The 23,031-nt window shown below is 33.8% G+C and overlaps 1 protein-coding gene across 6 annotated transcripts in view; it reads left to right on the top strand.

Moving 5' to 3' along the window:
* Window positions 1-23,031, top strand: part of RASAL2 (RAS protein activator like 2) — a 246,775-nt gene that overhangs the window by 64,134 nt on the left and 159,610 nt on the right. The window contains exon 1 of one of the 6 annotated variants that reach the window (XM_039881391.1): window positions 9,398-10,345. The exons of 2 other annotated variants lie outside the window; for them this stretch is intronic. In XM_039881391.1, coding sequence (XP_039737325.1) covers window positions 9,748-10,345 — 598 coding nt within the window. In that variant the 5' untranslated portion in view covers window positions 9,398-9,747. Of the gene's footprint in view, window positions 1-9,397; window positions 10,346-23,031 lie in introns of those variants that run through there. 3 more of the 6 variants (XM_039881394.1, XM_039881390.1, XM_039881393.1) reach the window with 3 other exon arrangements.

Below are 23,031 nucleotides of genomic sequence, written 5' to 3'. Positions count from 1 at the left end.
GGCAAGATGCTGCTTATTCTTTGAGAGATTTTAGGAAAGTCCAAAGCCTGAGCCAAGGCAGGCCATTTGTATAGAAAAACTACTGTAAGCAACTTGGGTGGGTCCACAAGTTAGGTGGGACAGAATCTCAGGGAATCACCAGGGCGAGGCAACCAGTGTTAACCAGATTGATGGAGACTCGGATATGGTGCCCACCTGTGTCTGCATGCCAGGAGTGGGGAGGGCTCAACAAAGAAAGAATATATTCTACCAGCACTTCTGTCTGGGAGAATGCTGGCCCCTCTGCCCCCCGCCTTCACCTTTAAGCCCCAAAACTCAATATATCCTCATATGTCCCTGGCAACCTTCAAGCTGCCTCCCCAGCACTGGAGCTCAGAGTGAACAGTGAGTAAGCTCGTGTTTAGGCCCCTTAAGAGGGACCCCAGGGACTTCAGCAGCCCTCTGTGTCACTCAGCCACAGTCTGCTGTTTTCAAATCCAGATTTTGTGGGGACTTCTTGGTCCTCATACCGTGAGTCGGGGTGCCTGGTGTGAGACTGGGATTTCTCTGCCTCTCTGGGGGAACCTCTGAAGCCGAGATAGCTTCTCAAGTTTTAATTGCCACATGCAAGTGTGGGACCAGGCTGTTCCGTGTCTTTGTCCCTCCTACCAGTCTTGAGGTGGCTTCTTCTTTGTGTCCTTAGTTATAGGACTTGTGTTCAGCCAGACTTCAGGAGATTCTTAATGATGGTTGTTCTGTAGTTTTAGTTGTAATTTTAATTTGGTCACAAGAGGGAGCAAGCATAGCATTTACCTACTCTACTATCTTGACCTGAAATCAACTGGTCCTGAGTCTTTAAAGAAGGTTTCTCGTATACAACATATAGTTGGGTCTTGTGTTTTGATCCTCTCTTACAATCTCTGCTTTTTAATTGGCATATTTAGGCCATTGACATTTAAAGTGATTATTGATATATATGTTAAGACAGGAAAGAAAATGGAATCATATAAAATGCTCAATTAAAATTACAGAAGGCAAAAAAGTAGTGGAAGACAAATGTTGGAACAAAGAAAAAGGGAAACAAATAGAAAACAGTAGCAAATATATATTGTAAGTATAATATACTTTTTTTCCCCACTTTTTTAAATGGTTGCCCTAGAGTATGCAGTAATCCAAGTCCATTTTTAAATAACACCATACTGCTTTACAGATATTGCAGGTACCTTATAATATAACAACAAAATATTCCTAATTCCTTCCTTTGGTACCCTCAGTTTTGGTGCTTAGCTAAGCCTAGCTTAGTACAAGGTTATTTATCTGAGTACAATGATATTTATTGCATGTTATCAGAATATTATTTAATTTTCCAAGTATGTATTCATTAAGGAACATATGAAATTTGTTGAGAGCTTGTGGTTATTTCCCGATGCTTCTTGAAGGTATTCTCCAAATGGTAACGCTAACATCAAAGATAATTTTTAAGGAAACTTGAAAAGGCCACATTATAGTTTCTGCATCAACTAAATTAGCATTTCTGGAAAAAGTTTTTTAGTTTTTAAAAATTAAAGCAGTATTTCTTGCTTCTTATTGCCCTCTTCCCATGTCACTTTATTCTTTTTTTATGTTCCTCCTTTAACACTTCTCTCCATCCATACCAGCCCTGTGCCCTGCCCGCTGCCACCTGGATTGAAGAAACAATAACCACTTGATTCAGGAAAAACAACTCCTTGGAGTGTAATAAAAACAGGCATGGAGTTTACAGCAGTGTGGGTAAAACAGGCATTGATTAATAATCTCATAAGAGAAAGTCCAAATACAGCTATATCTGTAATAGAGAGGTGTGTGGGCTGTAAAGACCTATAATGAGGAGATTTGACCTAGTCGGGTAGGTTAGGAAAGGCCTTCCTCAGAAGTATCACTTGAACAGAAATCAAAGCATAAGTAGACAGGCAATAAGATCCTTCCAGGTAGAGGGAGTGGTGTAAGAGCCTGCGGTGGGAAAGAGAGCAGCTAGTATGAAGGACTGAAAGGGTTCAAGTTCTTTTCAGAGGGAGGCTGAAGGGGTGGGTAAGGCAGGGACCAGGCTATGTTAAGGAATTTCGGGTTATTTTTTGTTATTTTCATAAGAATAGTGAAAAGCCATTGGATAGTTTTAAACAGGATGCAGCAAATTCGTATTTTGAAAATATTATTCTGACTACAGTAAGAATAATGGTTTGCAGGGGTCACAGGAGATGTAGGTAGATGAATTTAGGAGGCTGTTATAATCCAGGTGAGAGAGGATAGTAGGTTAGTTTAGGGAAAATGGTGAGAAGTAGATAGATTAAATAATACTTAAGAGGGAGTCAATGAGTCTCATGGATTGGATATTGAATTGTAGGAGAGGGGGATGACTGAGGTTCAGGGCTTGTACAGCTGGATGGATATGGTACCTTTGTTAGGATAAAGAACAGAGGAGTGAGACCAGAGTTTAAAGAAAGTTCATGGGTTAGGTTTTATGCATTTCGAATTTGAGATGGTCACAAAATGGCAAATTGAATATATGAGTATGTTGCTCAAAGGAGACCAGATCCGAACTGGAAGTATAAATTGACGTGGTAACTGCGAAGGATGATGCGCATGGTAATATGGAGAAGGGATGCCAAAGACCCATTTGAAAAACTCCCACCATTAAAGACTAGCTAGAGGAGAATGTGCCTCAAAGGAGCAGAGAAAGTGTGATCAGAGAGGTTAGAGGAAAACTAGAAGTTCTTATTTTTTCAAAAGTGATTCTAATAACGACGTTGGGAGTCATCCATGTTTTTATCTTTATGTGTTTTCTCATTTTTAAAAAATGATTGATTCCAACACTTGTCTGTTAAAAATCATCTTTATTTAGCTCTCCTAGACATATCTTTGTCTCTTAAATGAAACGCAGTTGCGTACGTGTCAGGTGTGTCTTTGAGTTCTCCTACTTAGAAGGGAGGTAGTTCTTGCCACAGGAAGTGTTTCGTCGGGAAGCAGATGTGCTCCAGTGATAGGAGATGGGAAGGGGATGTTGTGTTATTAATTACTTAGCTTTGTATAAACAAGGACTTTGTATTTTTGAAAGATGTTTTCTTCTGCTTTATAGAAATTAATCCTGTTTTTAAAGGTTTTCATGATCTAAGAGGTATATAATCTCTTGTTCTAGTAACAAAACTCCAGAAATCTGTTAATTGTAGCATATGTCATATTTTCTGTTAGAAAAGACCACGCGGGATATACAGACGAGAATTTCAGTGTAGGAAAGGTGTGTCTTAGCACAGGAAGTGGTTGCAGACTGTTTGTAAACTGAGAAAGCTCGTGTTGCCTTTTCATCTCCACTTGCTTCTCTTAGATGAAATAAATCTAAAAATATATTTTAATGAGAAAATGATATTCTGTTTTAAACTTTAAAAAGGGAAGAATTTTAGCATTTACACTAACACTAAAATATCTAGATTTCATGTCACATGTATGCTCCTAAAGCCTGAATTTCTCAGCTGTATTGTGTGGATCATAATTTGGAAAAGGCTGATTGAAGCAGGTTATGGAATCCTGAACTGGGAACTAGGATACGTGTTATGTTCTTGCTTTTTGCTGTTAACTAAGTCATTATGGGCAAGTGTGGGTTAATGTTAAGGCTTTTATTTTTGCCGTGGGTAGACTTTAAAGTGTATGTGTGTGTATGTGTGCACATATATGTTCTTTCTCCTTTCAAAAGGAGTGATAATGCACATGGTCATTGAAAAATTTCGTATATTAACATAAGTTAATATCTTATAATAACAACAAACATAGCAAATTTTATTGTTAAAAAAGAAAATAACTAAAAGAAAATAGCAACAGACTGTCTTTGCATGCATATCCCACCATGTACATACCGACATATTAATAATAATCTTTAACAAAAGTGGGGTCATGTTGCTACTTTTTATAATACGTCTTACTTTTCTACCTTATCTATTTCTCTCATTTTTTCTTATTATTATGAATGTAGTATATACTCACAGTTAAAAATTAAAACTAAAGATCTAAGGTGATTTTTCATTTGTATTCCCCACAGGTAATCACTCTAAAGAATTTGTATCTTCGTAGCACATAAAAACATATGTGAGTTTCTTTCGTACAGACATGTGCTATGGTTTCTTTAGTCACTCTCCTCTTGATAGTCATTAGCTTCCTCCTCTCTTGCTTCCTTCCATCAAAAATGCTGCAATTCAGGAGGTGCAGTAGATAGTTGGAATTTTAATTGGACTTTATTTCTATGTTGTAGATAGTCTTTGCTGTCTCCTTAAGGAAGAGGTTTGGCTAGGCTTGCTATGTCAGATTCTCAGTACACCGCCATGAGAATGACTAAATATCTGTGTGATATATACACTCTCAGACTATTTCAGCAAATGTTCTCTCTTTGTCCTCAAATCACAATACAATTTTTAATTTTGGTGAATCTGACGGAATCTCATGGGAGCCTTGAGAACTCCTTTAGTTCTTTTATTTAAAAATCTATTTACGGCTTGCTATTCACAATTTGGTCCACGGATCAGCAGCATAGGTCCCACCTAGAAGCTCACTAGACACGTAGACTCTCTGGCCCTCACCCACGTGTGCTAAAGCAAACTCTGCATTTTAGCTCGCTCTCCCGCTGGCGATTCATCCACATACCACAATGTGAGAAGCCTGGTTTGGAGGTAGATATGCCGCTTTGTTTTTGGGGCTCGATCTTCCGTGCCCACACCATGAGTTTGGTTCTTTGGCTCTTATTGTTCTGATAAAGAAAAGAAGAAAAAAAGGAAAAAAAAATGAAAAGTTTGAACTGAATTTACTAAGGTGTTAAAAGCTGAATTTACAAAGGTTAAAAGCCATTTCCTCTTTGCTTTTATTGTGCCCTCCAGTGGTAAGTTCTGCTGTTGATTTTTACCTGGTTTTTACCAGACCAGTTGTAGAAGAGATGAGAAAATACAGTCAGCTCTTCTATTATGCTTGTTTTGAAAATGAATATTTGTACCATACGATTGATATTAGGGAGCAATTATTTGTCTTACATAAATTTTGTGTTTGCTTATGTGCCATTTGTCTGAGAAACACCGCCATGTAGGAAATACTCAAATGCATATATCTCCGCGAACGACCAGCTGCCTCAATTCTCAACATGTGCTGTGAGCCACACCATCCACTTACGGTGTCTCAGCTGTCTGTAGCATTTCAGGTAACACTCTTCCCACCACTTCACACAAGCAACGAAGTGGCAGCCCTGCCGATGCTCGCTTCCGTAGGCAGACATCAGATTTTTCTCAAGGTAGCATACCGTATTTATGTTAGCATTCAGGTAAAATGCTGTGCAGTTTTTATTAGCTTCCTGCTTTTTCTGTATGTCGTTGTTAAAGTTTCTGAGTGTTGCTCTCCAACTCTCCATCTTCCCCATAAAGCCCTGTAGTTTTATTGTGTAATTTTGTACCGTGTGCTGCTTTTTAGGAAGGCATGTCACATTATAGAAGAATTGACTATAGCAACAGAACCTCAAGATCAAGAGAATCTTAAAAGAAATTGGTTTTATCCCTTCTTATGCCTTAGACTTGGTAAAAGTCCCCTTACTACACACTTCCCTAATACTCTCTGTACTCCGCTTCCTAATGTAAGCCTTTCCTGACCAGCTGGCCGGGCCAAGAGGGCAGGGACAGTCAGTCTTGTTCTTTTTTGTTCTACTAGTCCTACCACGGTGCCTGAAACATGGTCGATGCTCAATAACAATTTGAAATATGACTCGATGTGAATATAAGTACCTTTATATTTATTTAGGGAATGCAGATGTTTCTTCTGGCTTAGCAACCAGAATGGCTCTTAAGGCCATGTTTTAAATAGTACACATTATTAGTAAGAACATTTTAAGGTAATTAGTTGATACTTGAAGTGGCAGAAATATTCTTGTTCTGCCACTTCAACAATCAGCTATTTATTGTGTAATTTTTACAGGAGGTTTCATAATGAATGTAGTGATTCAGTAGTACTATGTCATTGTTTCTAATTTTAAGAAATTGTAAATCCTGTGAATATTTCTTAAAAATTCATAAATTCCTTGTATATGTTTAAGAAAATTCAGAAAATAGAGTGTCAAGTTATTATTTTAAATTCAAGTTAAAGATAAAACTTGGAGAAATAACTAACATAAATGATTCTAGGCCTTCACAATGAGAGAAGAAGCATTCGTTCAATCAAACTTAAGCCAGCTGTGAGAGAGATGAACCTTCTCATTTATTTCTTTGACTATTTGTACTTAGAGACTGTCACTTCCTCAGTCTATAGTTCTTTGCTTTCTGATTTCACTTGAAATTTTTTCTGTGTTATTTAATATTTTCCAGTTCCATATACCTCAAATAGGGAAGTTTATGGTAAGAAAATTTGTGGTAGTTCTCCAGAAGAATTGAGTCGATGAGTCTAGAAACCACGATAATTATTTTTACCCATAACTTTACTCGTTTAGTGTGTAAACATCATGCCTCTATATCCCTAAATACTTATGTGTGAATTTCCTAAGAATAAGAACATTCTCTTTCGTAACCACAGTAAAATTATCAAAGTCAGGAAACTTAATGTCAATGTGATTCTATTATCTAATCCATAATCCATATTCATGTTTTATCAGTTGCCCTATTAATGCCCTTTATAGCTCTTTTTCTCCCAGTTCAGGATCCAGTTCAAAATCACACATTGCTTGTAATTGTCTCCCTTTAATATCCTTCAGATTGTAACAATTCCATAGCCTTTCTTGACTTTGACATTTTTGAAGCAAGAAGGACAGTTATTTTGTAAATCTTTAATCTGAGGTTATCTGATATTGCTTGTGATTAGGTTATGTATTTTTGCAGGAATAACACAAATTATGTTGTATCCTTCACAGTTCATCATATCAGGAAGCACATGGTGTTAGTTTATTCCAGTATTGGTATTCATTCATTCATTCATTCATTCATTCATTCTCATTGATGTATTTACTTCTCTCCTTAAGCCTAAAATACACACAAAGTAGTTTCATTATTGCTAACCCATAATACCAGATAAGCAAACCTACTAACTAGAGTTCAGTATTGCTTACAGCTTTTTAAGGTAAAGTTTAATTATGGCAAAACACATAAATCTTAAAGATATAGTTGAATAAGCTTTGACAAATACATATACCCCTACTCATATCTCTATTAAGACTGAGAAAGTTTCCATCATCCCAGGAAGCTTCCTGGTGGCTCTTTTATAATAGTGCCTTCTACCACTGACAACTGCTTTTCTGATTTTTTTTCTATTATAGATTAGCCTGTTTTAGAACCTCATAGAAATGAAATCATACAGTACTCTTTTGTGCCCAATTCCTTTTGTTGGCATAATATTTGTGAAATTCATCCACATTGTTTTATGTATTAGTAGTTTATTCTTTTTATGTCTGAGTAATATACCCGTGTATGAAAATACCAAAATTTGTTTATCCATTCCACTGTATGGATGCTGGGTTGTTTCCAGTTTATGGCTGTTATAAATAAAGCAGCTATAAACATTCAAGTACAAGTATGTATATTTAATTTTTCTTGACTAATGCCTGTGAGTGGAACTAACTGCTGGCTCATAGGGTAAATGGATGTTTGACTTTATTTTTAAAAATGTTGAATTTGTTTCACAGCAGTTGTACCATTTTATGCTCCCATTACCAATTATGACATTTCTAGTTGCTCCACATCCTCACCAGCATCAGGTGTTATCAGCCCTTCAAACGGTAGCCATCCTAGTGGTTTTGACTGATACCTCATTATGGCTTTAATTTGCATTTCTCTGGGTACTAATAAAATTGAGTACTTTTTCCATATGCTTATTGACCATTCACATAGCTTTCTTTGTAAATGGCTAGTTCAACTCTTTTGCTTATTTTTAAAAATGACTATTTTTCTTTTTACTAATAAGTTGTAAGAGTTCTTCATATATTTTGGTACAGATTATTGTGAATTGTGTATATTGTGAATATTTTCTTCCATTTTGTGGCTTGTTTATTGACTTAATATGTCTTCTATTGAACAGAAGCTTTCGATTTTCTGAATTCATATTAATGTTTTTCTATCATGGTTATTGCTTTCTGTGTTCTAAGAAATCTTCGCCTACCCTCAGGTCACAAAAAAATGTTCTAGCTTTAAAGTTTTATGTTTTATATTTATTCAGATTAATCTTTGTGAATGGTTTGATGTACCATGGTAGAGATTAGATTTTAATGTTTATTGTTTTTCTTTTGTTCAGATTCACATTTCTGAGTATTTTTTTAAATAAGAAAAATTTTATGATTGTAAGATACTCTAATTTGATATGTTTTTTGGAAAGTCAAGTACTTCAACATTAATATAGAAATGTATAAATTTAGAGGCCATATAAGTAAATGAAAATGAGTTTATCGATTTATGATAATGGAAATAACTGAATATTTTGATATGTTTAAAAGAATAGGTATGCTACTAAATTTACAATTTCTGCATTAATAGGAGAGTATGAGAACTTTTTACAAATAAATGAGTAGTTTTTTAGTTTTCCAGATGAAATCATCATTTTTTATATAACTTGCTAAATGATTTGATTGCCATGTTATATCTTTTATTGGTGGTCTAAAGTCTGTCAGGCTTTCCATTCAAAACCCCTATTTTCAGGAGTTTATGAGCAGACAGTTGAAAAAAAAATTAACCAGTAAAATCTTGGCATTCATGATCTTGGTTCAATAGAAGGTACTTGCTTTAACAAAATTTTAAATAGTCAGCTCTTTTTTAAAGTTGTAAGCAGCACAAAGAGGAATGAAGGAATTTCTTTGGTTAAATAAATAGGGAATATTTTTCCAGACAACTTACCCAATTCGATTTACAAAGCAAACTTTGCCCTTCTAGAAATCATTTAAGTATGTATGGTCCTATGTTCCATTGCCACAAGATCTTGCCTCAGACTTTTTTCCCCTTTGCTGTCGTTCATAGCAAATATCCTTTCTCCTTGTTCTCTTTTCTATCCATTTATGCTTTTTTAATTCTCCATAATATATTTACAATAAAACGACTTTAAATTTTAGCATTCTCTTGTCTTTTTTTCCCTCCTCTTTGCCGTCCCTGCTTGAACAGAACAGTAGATGCTTTTACCTACTGGTTAGTAAACAGTATTAACTTTGAGAGAAGTTGTAATGTAAATCGCATTGATCTTCTTAAATTTCTGAAATGCATACTTTAAAAACCATTCTGAAGAGCTGTCACTTCAACAGCAAACTCTTAGGCAAGTTTTTTCTTCTTCCGGAAAGTGTGGATATCAGCTTGAATACTTTCACATTCTGTTCTTAACCCACTATCATTTGCATGGTGAGCGTTTAGCTGCTATTGGTCCATAAAGGTGTTTGTGGGTTTTTGTCGCTTTTATTTTACTTCTTATTTTTTTTAAAAAATCATTTCCTGAAAACCTCGAACAGAAATGTAGCCTACCGTAGGAAGCAAGATGATCTTCTGGAAATCTTTGCGTTTGCTGTAGTCTGGAGATAATTTGCTTCAGGCAAGAGATTTTTGGGTGCTGCTGAAATTTTGGAGATCTGGGAAAATAGGGGAATATAATAACATGACACCAGCTCTTAAGCAGCAACATCTGCTGTGGTTCAAAGCCACACAAAGAAAGCTACTTAAGCAGTTGAATGTTTTGGACTGCACGGACAAGTGTGGTTCCACTGCAAAGACTGCAGAGTAGAGGAAACTTAAAGCTTAGAGAAGTTGTTGAAAAATGGAGTCGTGGAAGATGAGCATCTTTAAGAGACAGACATCATCTTGTCCTCCAAGCTATCGAAGATCTTTGTCAGAACCTGCTTATGCAAATTCAGAGATAGGAACAAGTTTAAAGAGTTATCCATGGTGCGGTCCAGTGAAAAGCAAGAGAAAGAAAAATGAGCATGCTGTTTGCAGTCCAGGAAAGCCACTGGGTGCTTATCGGTGGCAAACACATTCCAGCCTTAGGTGGAAAGGGAGCAGAAGGGACAGTATGCAGAGTAATAAAGGAGACTGGGACGAACCACAACAAAAGGTTCTGCCAGAGATGGTTGGTAATAATGCTACTGTTTCTGCTGAAGAGGTACATGGAACATCAACAGAGAAGCCGAACCTGGCCAACACCCCGTCACTTCGGGTTCCATTCACCAGGTCTATTTCAGAGCCAGAACCCCACTGCAGTATCAGATTTGTTAGACCGTGGCCGACTTCAGTGAGGTCAGTGGAGTCTGAGCAGCAAGGATATTTCATCCGTGGCATTTTCTCTACTCTTTCCAATGGCTTCTCCAGGATGCTGAATCTAAGAGGAGAATCAACCAATGAGCCCGTAAGAGAAGGTATATTGTGATGAATGAGGGGAAGAAGGGATACTTAATTTAATTACTATTGGAATTTTAATTATTCGTGTTTCGTGATAAGCTAAACCATTCTATTTGCTCATTATAAGACAAATTTAGTACAATTTTTAAAAAGTGATAAACACTGCTTCAGAGACCCGCTTTCAGCGAGTAATGATAAATAATAGTAAAAATACATTTGGTTAAATTAAGGAATTTTTGTATTATGTTATACTCTTGCACTCTATTTTGAGGCCTTTGTAGGTGTTTTGTTTTTTAACCCTTGTTTACTCTCTTTGGTCAACTTTTGCAAGTTAAATGCAATTTAGAGGGAAAAATAGTCAAATAATTTTCTCATGACAAAGTTGAGAATTAACAGAATTTCTACTGTGATCTCTTCATAAAAATGAACAGATGTTGTTAGAACTATTTAGAGCAGAAATGTATTGGTAGCTTTAAAAAAGTTGGAATTTTGATTTGCTTATGTCATAAAAATACACAGTTTGACTATGGAAGTAGAAGATGCAAATATTGAATATGTTCAGATGACAAAATAGAAATTTGTGTTTGATTCATTCCAGACAAGAGAATCATCAATTTTTTAAAACCTCATTAGGACTTCTGTAAATTTAAGTGTTTTAGTAGCATTGTTAAAGCCAACAAACAAACAAAACTCTTAAATTTTTATCTGGTTGCCTTGGAAATGACTGACCTAATCTGATCAACTGTTTTAATTATGTGTTAGGACCTATGTTTGTTTGTTTGTTTGTTGTTTTTTAAGACCTTAACACTGAAAATGTGATATAATCTTCATCCAGATGAGGTCATTTTTGGACAAGCTCTTACTATTAGAAAACTTTAGCTTATCTTTATTATGAGCTTGACCACATCAGCAAAAGTTTTAAATCTTTCTAAAATGGGAATCGAAGAACTTTGTTATCGGAGTATAATGTAGTTTTTTTTTTTAAAAAAAATAGAGAATGCAAAAGAGTGACATATCAGTGAAAAATGAAGTAACTTTCCAAATGTATGTGTGCCAGTAATTCAGTATTTCTCCTAAAAACTCTGTCCTCCTAGATTTTCCTTTGCTCAAGGAGTTTTAATGATATTAGTAAATGTGTATGTTTTCTTCTTACCTTTGGCTTATAGATAATTACCAAGAGGAAAATCTTTCTTGATGTGCTTCTATTAACATTTCATTAAAATTTTTGAAAGACTAGGTTGTTGCATTTCCTTGGATGCTAGTACAGTATGTCTGTTTTCTTGTCAGGTGTTCCTAGGATGTTGTAAAGGAGTGTCAAAGGAAACTTAAGAGTTTAAAATAAATTCTTAGAATCAGTGCCTCTCATTGGTAACGTGTGTATTTGATAAAAGAAAGCTATAGAGTTTTTAAAAACTTTGTATTTATAAATATTTTGAGACTTTTGTAGTTAATTTCAGTTTTTAGCAAGTAAGCCAAGCTATTGACTGTGTGTGAGGTGCTCGGAGAATGTGTACCTGCTTTTTACACATTTATGGTCTACTTAAGGAGATATAAAATATTCTGTATTTATTACTTCCTAATTTGTTATCATTCAATTCATAGAATAATTATGCTGTGGAAGCTTACAGAGTTTAAGGTGCTATTGTAAGAGATTTCAAGACCAATAATTAAAGAACAGTACATAGTGTTCCTACCAGTCAGATTAGCATTTTTTATACAACAGTTACTATGGTATGTCCTAAGTGCTTCACCAGTGGAGACTCAAGCTCTTAAGACTGAAATGTACTTTTTAATACAAAGTTTGGAGCTAGTTCTTGTCAGTAGATCTTTTCTCTTTGGACAGTGGCGTCTAACCAGGATAGAGTCTATGTCAGTGGTTTTCTAACCTTCTGCAATTGGAAACTTTTCTCCATTTCTTTTTCCCCACAGAGGAAAGAATATGATTGGCCTAGGAGACCTGAATCCTACTTCCACCTATGCCAGTTACCATTTGTGAAATTTAATTTCTGAGTGTTTCTTTACACTTTTGTGGAATAGTAATTTCTTCCTCACAAGCAATAAGTGAAATTTGAAAATGCCATGTGTTATAATTTACATAGCATTTATTCACACATGCTATGTGAATAAAAAGTATTCTTTCAGAGCTGTTATTACAGTATTGTGGCAAGGTATAGAAATATTAGCACATAGGCATCTTTAAGACTGTGTTAAGAAAATCGATATATTTCTTAATCTGAAACCCACTAGTGTTTGTTTCTTTGCTTCAATATGAACTGTAAGACATGAGAGGCATTAAATAATCTAGTATATATTTAAAGCATTTAAAGAACAGTGTTTGACACATAGCAGTTCTATATATATGATATTGTTTCTATAAGAGAGTGACCTTAAATGGATATAGTTATTTTTTTAAAATAGAAAGGAGAATGAGGATACTTGATTGTTGAGTTTGTTAAAATTACTAAATATAAATAAATTATAATATTCTAGTCTTAAGTTCTGTGAACTCAGACTTGTTCTGAGCACGTGCATGTTCTCAGTATAAATAAGTAATAATTTCTTGAACACAATTACCCTAGAGCAATAAAAGATACTCTACTCAGGGTCTCTAACCAATGTGCAACATGCATTCCTTCATCTGATATAATATGTAGGTCAAATGATACAGTATAAAAAAGAAAATTTATACTTCTTATAGCTACAATTAATTCCAGCTGCATTGGGCCCATGGCTAAGCATGGAGTCAGCATGCTTGCAATTGTGGAAATAAATTGAAACACCCATTAAAAGAGGAATAACTAAACAGATTATGGCATCTCAGATCAACAAAATACCATAGAGTCTACATGTTGCTACATACTGACTATATGAAACTTAGAAGAAACTATAAAATTGTAAAGGTACATGGGATGTAAACCATATAGATCTAATTTGTATAACACTTAAGAAGTAGAATTACTGGGAGGCAATTTTATTCCTAAATTATTTTTCTTCCTCTGTTAGTAGATAGAGATAGGAACAGAATGCTTTAAAAAAAAAAAAAGTAAGGAAGTTGAATATACCCTAAGTAGTTCTCCTTTCTGGGTATAGTTTATATTTTATCTATAATGTCACGGTAATAAGAATAACCTCTCTCCCAAGTGTTAGTTAAGTTTTTAAAGACCCCTAACTTGAGAATTGGAAGACTTTATTTTTGTCTTCTAGATAATTTCTTTTAATATTTTCATTCAATTTTAATAATTTTTTAATTTAAAAATCTTATTGAAAAGGACTTCATACATCAACTCAACAACTGTTTATTGAGTTCCTGAGACACGGTTCTTGGTGTAGGGAACATAGCACATTATTTTATTAATACGTAGCTTCTCACATATTCTAGGGAATCAGTAACTGTATTAGAAAACTAAAATAAAGTACTCTATGTTCACAGGATGTACACATAATAAACAGAAGTAAAGTCTAGTTAGTATAAGAACTTATGTGGCGCCTCACATCTCTGTAGTTGGACCTTCTATTTGCTTTATGTCATAGTTAACAAAAAGAGGCGTCTCTGCAAATACAGAGACATATATTCCCCTCCTGCTATTTCTCCTAATAATTACTGTACTTCAGCGTGCATAACACCTACCCAGCTAGCATTTTGTCACCCATCTGTTGCATTTAAGCTGCCCTGAAATTGTTGATCCAATATTTTGTCACTTATGATATTTATGTTGTCTATTAAACAACTTTGAAGTTAATAAGTTTTTAAAAATTTAGGCAATGAACTTTAATACATTAGCCTATTTATGTATAATTTTACTATATTTAAAATTATTCAACATAACATAATTCTTTAAATAAATATATCCTGGGTGTATTAGTCTGCTAGGGCTGTCATGACAAAATATCATGGACTAGGTGTCTTAAAAAACATTTATTTTTCTCATAGTTCTGCAGGCTGGAAGTCTAAGGTCAAAGTGGGGTGGTGTTGCTTTCTCCCGAGGCTTTGCAAACTTCCAGATGAGGCTGTCGTCTTATAGTATTCTCTGCTGGCTTTTCCTTTGTACATAGGTGCATCTAGTGTAAAGACACTGATCCTATTGAATTAGGGCCTTACCTCATTATGACCTCATTTAACTTTAATGACCTCTTTAAACATCCGGTATACAAATACAGTCATAATGGGGGTTGGGCATCAAACATATGAACTTAAGGGGGACTTAATTCAGTCCATAACATTAGGGAACAAAGGTCCCAACAATTATAAGGTTATTAATGCAATATATTAGCATGAAATTTAAAATATTATTTGACACCGTCACATATATGCTCAAACTTAAAAAAATTTTTAGCAAGTTGAGTGGCTTTAGAGAGAAATAGGCTATATCACTTTAAATTTATATTCTACTCATCGTATATGCGTAGTTTTAGAATGGTTGTAATCAATGTAAAATTTGTGCTAAGTTGTCTTTTTTTTTTCATTTTAGACTACTTCATATACATTCTCATCTACTGGCCAGTAATAAAAATGGCAAGGATATTGGACTGTCTGGCACTCTATTATATTGAAATGTTGAAGTTGGCTGTACTGGACATTTCAGTTGTTTATAGTTTCTTTTATCCCATTACAATTTCCTCTTACAGAAATTTTCTTTTTTCTTGTTGGCTTATTTCTTTGGGGCATACCCCCATGACCATACCAAATTTGGACTTAGCATTCTGGGTTTTTATTGGTTTGTTTTTTGTTTTTTTTGTTTGTTTGTTATTTTGTTTTTGTACTCATAGCAGGGAGTGAGGGAAAGGAAAAGATCTTTGGAGTTAGACAAATGGGTTCAAATTTTTACCCATGTTGTTATCTAGTTGTATGACTGAGAAAGTTTTCTGTAACCTCTCTGAACCTCCATCTCTCATCAATAAAATGTGAGATGATAATAGCTATCTTATAGAGTTGTTGTAAATAGTAAATGAAACAAGGTGCCTTGTTCATATTAGGTACTTAATAAAAGTTTTTATGATTATTAGTTTAATGACTGCATAGTATGACTTATATTTTAATTTTTTTATTAGTGAAGTTGTACATTTTTTCCATAAAATGCTTTATAATATAATATTTTTCAATTAGAAACTCTTGTTTCTTTTGATTATTTATCAAGTGGAATCTGAGTATATGTAGCAATTTTTTTTATGTTCAGGTATTTTACATTGTAGATTTTAAGTTCATTTACATTTATCTCAAATATTGTTGTTTTCAAATAAAATTTGAGCCACTTAAAAGAGCTAGTCAAACCTTATAAAGCATATTTCTGATTTCCCGTTAATTTATTTATTTAGAAAATTTATCTTAATAGTACAAATATATTCTATATTTCATCGTTAAAAATTTTTTTTGAAATGCTTAATTATATTCTTTCTGGGATTAATTTAGTTGTATGATATGAGGTACAGAACTAAGCATATTATTTGCAATATTAATAATAGTTGTACCAAATTATTTTCTACATGATTTTGGTATATGTTTAAAATATTCTGAATGTCTCTATATCTGTTCCCAGGAATATCTCTTATTTTACATTTTTTTCTATTTCTGAAAGCAATAAGATTTGTTTACTTTTTCTGTAAAATGAAATAGCCTTTTCTCCAATTATAAAAGTAAAAAAAAAAAAAATCACTGTATAAATTTTATTAAGGCAAAAATATAAGGAAGACAAAACAAGCCATAATTCCTAGTTGCCAAACTAAGAGTTTTAATTTTAAAAAGAATTGAATTATTTTAAATTTCTAATTTTAATTTCAGGTACAAAACAGGTGCATGATAGTTATGTAATATGATGCTGCTTATTAGTCCTTACGTCAGAGTTAGACAGATCTGTGGTTAAATTCTGCCTCCGTTTCTTTTTAGCTGTGAAGTAGACATAACCTATCTGATTCTCCATGTTCTTTACAATAAAAGCTAGTAGTAACAGACGTCACAGAATTGTTATAAGGATTAAATGAGATAGTATGTGTCAAGTGCTTTTCATAATTCATAGGAAGAGCTCAACAGAAGTTAATACTGAGTGGTTTCCTGGAGCCAGCTTGCCGAGGCAATTTTATGTATCTATTCCCAATTCCCATTTAGTGAAATTGCATTGATAGCTTCAAATTAACCATAGTGGGACTCTTTAAACCCCAGAAATGGAAATGAAAGGTCGGTGCTGGTGGTGGTGGTGACGGGTGGTGATGTTTCAGGAGGAGCAGTTGTTAAACTTTTAGCAACATACCACTGGTAATAATACCTAATATTAAAATTTTTAGAGTTAATAGCCAGTATTATTACAGAACATATGATTTTAACTCTAGATTTAAATATGCTTTTTCTCACATTAAGAAATTTTATGTTTTACTGCTTTAGAGTATCAAAGTTGAATGTTGACTTGTATTAAATGCCTTATTAGTATCTATTGAGTTATATTTTTTATTATTCTTTTTTCTCTTTTACTACTGTTGAGAGTCTGGGATAACCTGTATATGGTTGATAATAATTTTAAGGTATTTTTTGCTGAGGTATGCTAGTATTTGTGTTATGATTTTTTTTTTTAGGTCATCTCTAACTATGTTTCTTCCTCCGAGATAACATAGTAATTTTTCTGGATCCTATTATCGAGTGATTTCTGAGATTAAAACTATGTATTACTTTTTAGCTCATCGAATGAAATGTAATCCTCTTCTGAATTTTAGAATATGAATAACACTTTGGAAATTTTCTCCAGTGAATTCATTCATGATACCTTTATTACTCAGTGATTTTTTTAAGAAGATTTATATTTTTTCATTCACTGTTATAACTATTTTTCTGCTTATTGTTTCATTTGGTGTTTTGTTTTTTAAGTTTGTTTTCACCTGGATTTTTCATTTATTAGCATGTGCTAAGTAAAATGACCTCCAGCATTAACAAAATTTGTATTTATTTTTGCCCTATATTTAAGTAAATCCATTAACATAAAATTCAAGCTAATTAAGTATAATCAATATAAAATACTCCCCTTAAAATTTTAGTTCACTTCTCTCATTGAATTTTTATCAAAGGCTCCAGCGAAGCTATTCTTGAAAGTAAAATTTTCTTGTCCTTTTTGTCTCACGCTTAAATGATCAGATTTCACTCTTTCCATGTGGTTATGTAATTTCTGAGCAATCTGACAAATAAAATGAAAAAATATGTGCTTTAAATGCAAAACTCTTTCCTTAACAAATAACTGACTGGTTTGATTTTTCTTATCTAAAACAGTAATTTAGCTTAAATACAAAAAAAAAGTAAATAACTTTATAGGAGAGAGCTGGTAACCTAAGGGATAAAATTTCCTAACCAATTTATTAGTTTATCTAAAATATCCTAGTCCATTTTCCAAAAAAAACAATGATTCAGCTGATATCTCACCTTCTCCTTGCTGCCAGTATCTTTTTTCATGCTTATTTTTGAGAAATTTGAGTCAAATTGATTGATTGCCAAAAGACATTCTTTATTAAGATATTAGGTGCCAAGGATTTGACCAGGTATGGTTAATGGTAGTTAATGGTGATATCAGCCACATAGTAGTTTTTCTATACTACACCTAATAATCTTGAGTACGAGTCACCCCTAACCTAAAATAGAAGTAATTTCTTCATAGGTGTGCAATCTTGTGGTTCATTTAGGGGTGTGATACCAAAAACTTGTTCCTGCCTCTCAGGTTTAGAATTTCTATTAATCTCAGTTTCAAAATCAAAGATTCTGATTTTAGGGCCTAGGCTAAAAACTAGAATTCTCAATAACCACTTCTAAAACTTGCCTAGTCATCCAAGTAATATTTTTTTGATATATGTTGCAACTGGGTCATTTGTTCCTCAAGCCTATAAAGATTAGCAATTCTTTGGTGTTCAGTTGCTCATGGTTTTTAGTAAAGTCTTAGAAAGCAAAACAAGCAAGCCAACAAACAAAAACAGAACTGCAAACTAGAAAGGATTTGGTTTTAAGTACTGTGATTAATAGTTTATTTCACTGGTTGAAGCTTTATGGTATGACTTGTACCAAACATGAGGCGTCTCTGGCATTTACCTTGGAGCAAAAATCAACTTATGAGTTCTTACATTGGGCTCTGATTTCTTAATGTAACTGGATCCAGATCTTCCCTTCCTAATTGACTCCGTCCATTTTTTCTTTGTCACCAGCTACTGAGGATGATACAGAAATGAATATAGCCCATTATCTATGCTCTAGTACTTTACAACATAGTGAGGAGCCAGATATGTAAATGAATAAATAACAGTCCCTGACAAGATGTCATTTGAAACGGATTCGGATTAATGAAAGTGTCCCAGGTTAAGCAAAAAAAGTTAGGGGTGTTCTATGCAGAGGGAACAGTACAAAGGCCAGGAGTACATCTAGGGAATGGTGAGAAGTTCACAAAGTAAAAAATGTGGAGGATGGGAATGTGAGTAGATGTGACTACAGAGGAATGAGGAGTCACTGTTCAAAGGGTTCTGTGCTGAGTACCAAGCGAAGTTTTTTGGATTTCAAATGTAACAAATTTTAAAGTAGGAGATAAGCTTTGTTTTTTAGTACAATAATTTTAGTGTTATTGTGGAATGATGGACTTATGATGGAGAGCTACAATTAAATTCTGCCAGAGCTTAAATTAGACGTGATAAAAGCCTAAATTAGTGTTAATATTTGATGATGGTAGAACCTCAAGATGACATTTCTGACGGTAGATTGACAGAATTTTAGTAATGCAGAGGGCCAATAGGAATCAATAACAAGGTTTATAGATTTGGAAAATGGTGACACCTATATGCGAATAAAGCCGTTGAACAAGTTCAAAGGGGAAGTCAATGAATGAGTGTTTAGTAATATCTATATGTTTGATTTTTTCAACCTCTGGGTACTTTATATGTATTTATCTGGTTTAATCCTCTGAATAACCCTGCGAAGTAGTTAGATTTATTCTCATTTTTTAAAAATAAATTTATTTAAATTAGTTTCAAGTATACAGTACATTGGTTAGACATCTATAATGTTCATAAAATGATCCTCCCAGTTGCTCCCTCCCTCCCCTGGCCCTCCACTTAGCCATCATATTAATGCTGACTGCATTCCCTCTGCCATGCTCCCCGTGCTCAACTATCAAATATTCTCTCTCTTTTTTTTAAGTAAGAAAGTAGAAACTCAGGAAGCTTTAGTTACTTCCCTAAGAGGACCCTGCTAGTCAGTGATGGGTCCCAGGTCTCTCTGACTCCAAGCCCCTGTGCTTACCCCTCCATTTTGTGGCCCTCTGAGCATATGATGTTTGAGAGGTTTTCTAGAACCTGGGAGCTTCTGGCCAGGGAGCACTGAGAAATAGTGGAGCAGGAGTAGAGATCAGTTCCCATGTGATGATGTATTTTGGGAGTCATCAGTACATGGATGTTGACGCCACAGGAGTGGATGAAATCACTCAGGTGGGGGATATAGTGTGAGGGTAATGAGAGCATCAATACTAGCACCCTGACCTTGGCCCATTTGGCCATCTTATTCCAGGATAATCACCATTCCACTTTCTGTCGCTATGAAGTTGACTACTTTGGGTATCTTATTTAAGTGGAAATATATAATATTTGTCCTTTTGTATGATTTAGATTTTTTAAGTACATTCACAGAGTTGTCCAAACCATACTACAGTCAACTTCATAATACCAGAAAGAAACTGTACCTATTAGCAGTGACTTCCCAAATACTCACACTCATCCCCTGGCTGCTCCAGCCATAGATAACCACTAATGTGCTTTCTGTCTCTATAGATTTACCCATAGATTTCATATAATAGAATCATACAGTATGTAGACTTTTGTGTATGACTGCTTTTATTTTAGCCCTTGCTTTCACATTCATGCATGTTTTAGCATCTGTCAATACTTCGTTTCTTTTTATGACCAAATAATATTCTATTATGTAGATATACCACATTTTAACTATAATTCATCAGTTGATGGACACTGAGTTGTTCTTTTTTTTTTTTTTTTTTTGGCTATTATGAACCAAGCTGCTGTGAACATTCATGAACAAGTTTTTACATGGATATATGTTTTCATTTCTCTTGGGAATATTTACCCTTATACTGTGAGGACACTGTAAAGGAAGTATCCTGAGTCCAAAATAATGATTTGGTGTTTTGAGACCTCAAGTCACATTTAGTTTTCCATTTGTTATCTAAACGTGTAATGATCTCGCTATTTTATTTGTGTCTTATATCTATGTAGACATTCAGTAAATATTTGTACAAGATATTTATAATATCTTAGTCTTAGTGAATAGTTTCAGTAATTAGCAATTTCCTATACCTGTGCTGAAAACAAATATAAATATATTTTTGGGTCTGTGTGATTTAGTTTCCTACTGGAAGCTTGATTATAATGAACTTGGTGATTGGTCTTCATTGCCAGGATGGTTGTCGTATTTTTATCTTCCTGAGGCAGTTTTCAGTCAGTTTCTCACGCCCAGGGCTGGTATGTCTTTCCAAGGAAGCAAAGAAGAGTATGATGAGTAATGTCTTTGAATCTGTGATTATGAAACCTTATCCATATGAGTATGCAGGTTCTTAGTGACTGAGTTTCAGTCAGTAAACCACAGACATTTTTCCTGTCTTTCTCATGTGAATTTTCTCATTGAGTTACCCTTAGTTTCCTTTCTCCTAGTTTTTAATATCTAGATTAATTGATTATTTTTTCACTTGCCTTAACAAAATAGAAATCCTTTGTTGTGTCCATGTTCTTAGATGTTGTCACCAAAATGTCAAAGTTGTTTGAAGCTTACGTGATAGCAATTCAACTGTAACTTAGCACAGCGTATAACCATAACCTTGGTCAAAATAAAGGGTATTTTGAATGCTATGTGTGTGGTTTGTTGTTCTGGAGAAAAGTGGTATCTGGTGGTTAGAACATATGAGTTGTTGTCAGCATTTGTGGGTTTATTTTCAGATCCAAGCTTTTTAAAAAGAGAAGCAGAGTCCATGCCTATATATGTTTAGTGGAATGCTTTATATACTGTGGATGTACCGTAAATAGTGTAGATTTTATACTGCTGACAGAATAATGTACAATAAGTTGCCGACAATACATGTTAGATAATGGTAGCTGTCATGGTTATTTAGTGATTTCATTCTTTAAACTTTCTTTGAGAAAGACATGATTAACTAGTAGCATGATGGTATTTTCAGCAACTTAAAATGAACATTTTTTTAAAAATTCAGAGTGTTTAGACATTACTCTCTGTCTAAGGGACTGCTGAAAACTACCTAATGGAACTCATCCATTTTACAGTAATACTTGCCAGAATCTCAGAGTAAGAAACATCCGTTAAGATTGTGTGATCATTCTAGTATGTGGAGACTAGGCATTGATATTCTAGTATTTAAGTTTTATTTACTTCCATCCTCTTGACAGCATGTTAAACCAGGGATTTTAAAAAACAAGTCTTCTTGTGGTATTGTTGGTCCTTGAGCTGGACAGAGATGTTCTGCCTTTAAAATAAAGTAGTAAAGATATCTTCCTAGTTTATTGAAAACAGATGAATGGCATTAAAAATTTTGTTCAATTTAAAATTTTTTAAAATAAATATTCCTCATAATTTTGGTGTCTGGCTTAGTCTATAATAAAACAAAGTATTTAACTTAACTCAAATTTCTATATTTGCTTATTTTCTATTTAACGTCGAGTTGCTTTTTGTACAGTGACCTAACTTTAGGGCATGGCCTCTCATTATGAACACCTGTTGTCCATAGTGAACAGGGCTTGGTTGCTAGTAGAAATCATGATTGTAACTGGTTTATTAATCCCCTCTAGCCTTTATTCCAATTTATTAGATTGACAGTTATGCCTCAGATACTGCTATTAATCCCTAGATTGAGGCTGTATTCCTTTAAATAATACTTTCTTGTTCCTGTTTTCTATGGAATTCTAAATGTATCATTTTGTTCAGCCAAAAGAAACTTAATATTGTCTTGTGAATCCCATCTCTTCTGAAGTTCATTACATTTTTTTAAACCGATGACAGATGTTCATTTAACAGTTCATTTAACAAGCTATTTTTGTTACTTTTAGCTAGTTTTCTTTTTCAGCGTTAGACTACTTCAAATATTAAATGCAAAGGGACTTTTTATCCAAGAGTAAATGGTATTGGAATAATACCACTTAAAATAAATCATTTTAAGTAGTTGCAAGAATTTGATACTAAATAATGTATACATGTCTGTATTGAGGTGGGGGTAGAGGACGATTGAGAATTTATCTTTAACAAATATTAAATTGGAATTAATGAAAATAAACTTTTTAATCTTTTAAGCAAAATTTTGGTTATAATTGCAACTGTGCACCTATGTGCTAATTATTAAAATAAAAAACTAAAAGTGAACTTTAGTTTGGATTATTTTTTCTGAAATAAAAATTGTATGATTACAAGTTATGACATCCTTCTTCACATTTTACTTTCTCTGCACAATAATTTTATTATATATATAATTTTTTTTTACAGAATCAGAAGAATTTGTTAGTTCTTTAATGACTCCTTTTTAAAAAATTTATACCTATTTCAATTTATTAGAAAATTAAGGCCATCTGTTATATCCTGTTCTAGTTTAAAAACTCAGTTTTAAAATAAAAGTTCAGGACTTAAAGCACAAGGTAGAATTCTAGGGAAAGAATAAGTAATTTATAATTTATAAATAAAATGTTA

The sequence above is a fragment of the Pteropus medius genome, unplaced genomic scaffold (assembly GCF_902729225.1).
Source record: "Pteropus medius unplaced genomic scaffold, Ma_sr-lr_union100, whole genome shotgun sequence".
Taxonomy (NCBI): Eukaryota; Metazoa; Chordata; class Mammalia; order Chiroptera; family Pteropodidae; genus Pteropus; species Pteropus medius.
The sequence above is the reverse complement of the archived record's forward strand: the minus strand, read 5'-3'. Positions and strand labels throughout refer to the sequence as shown.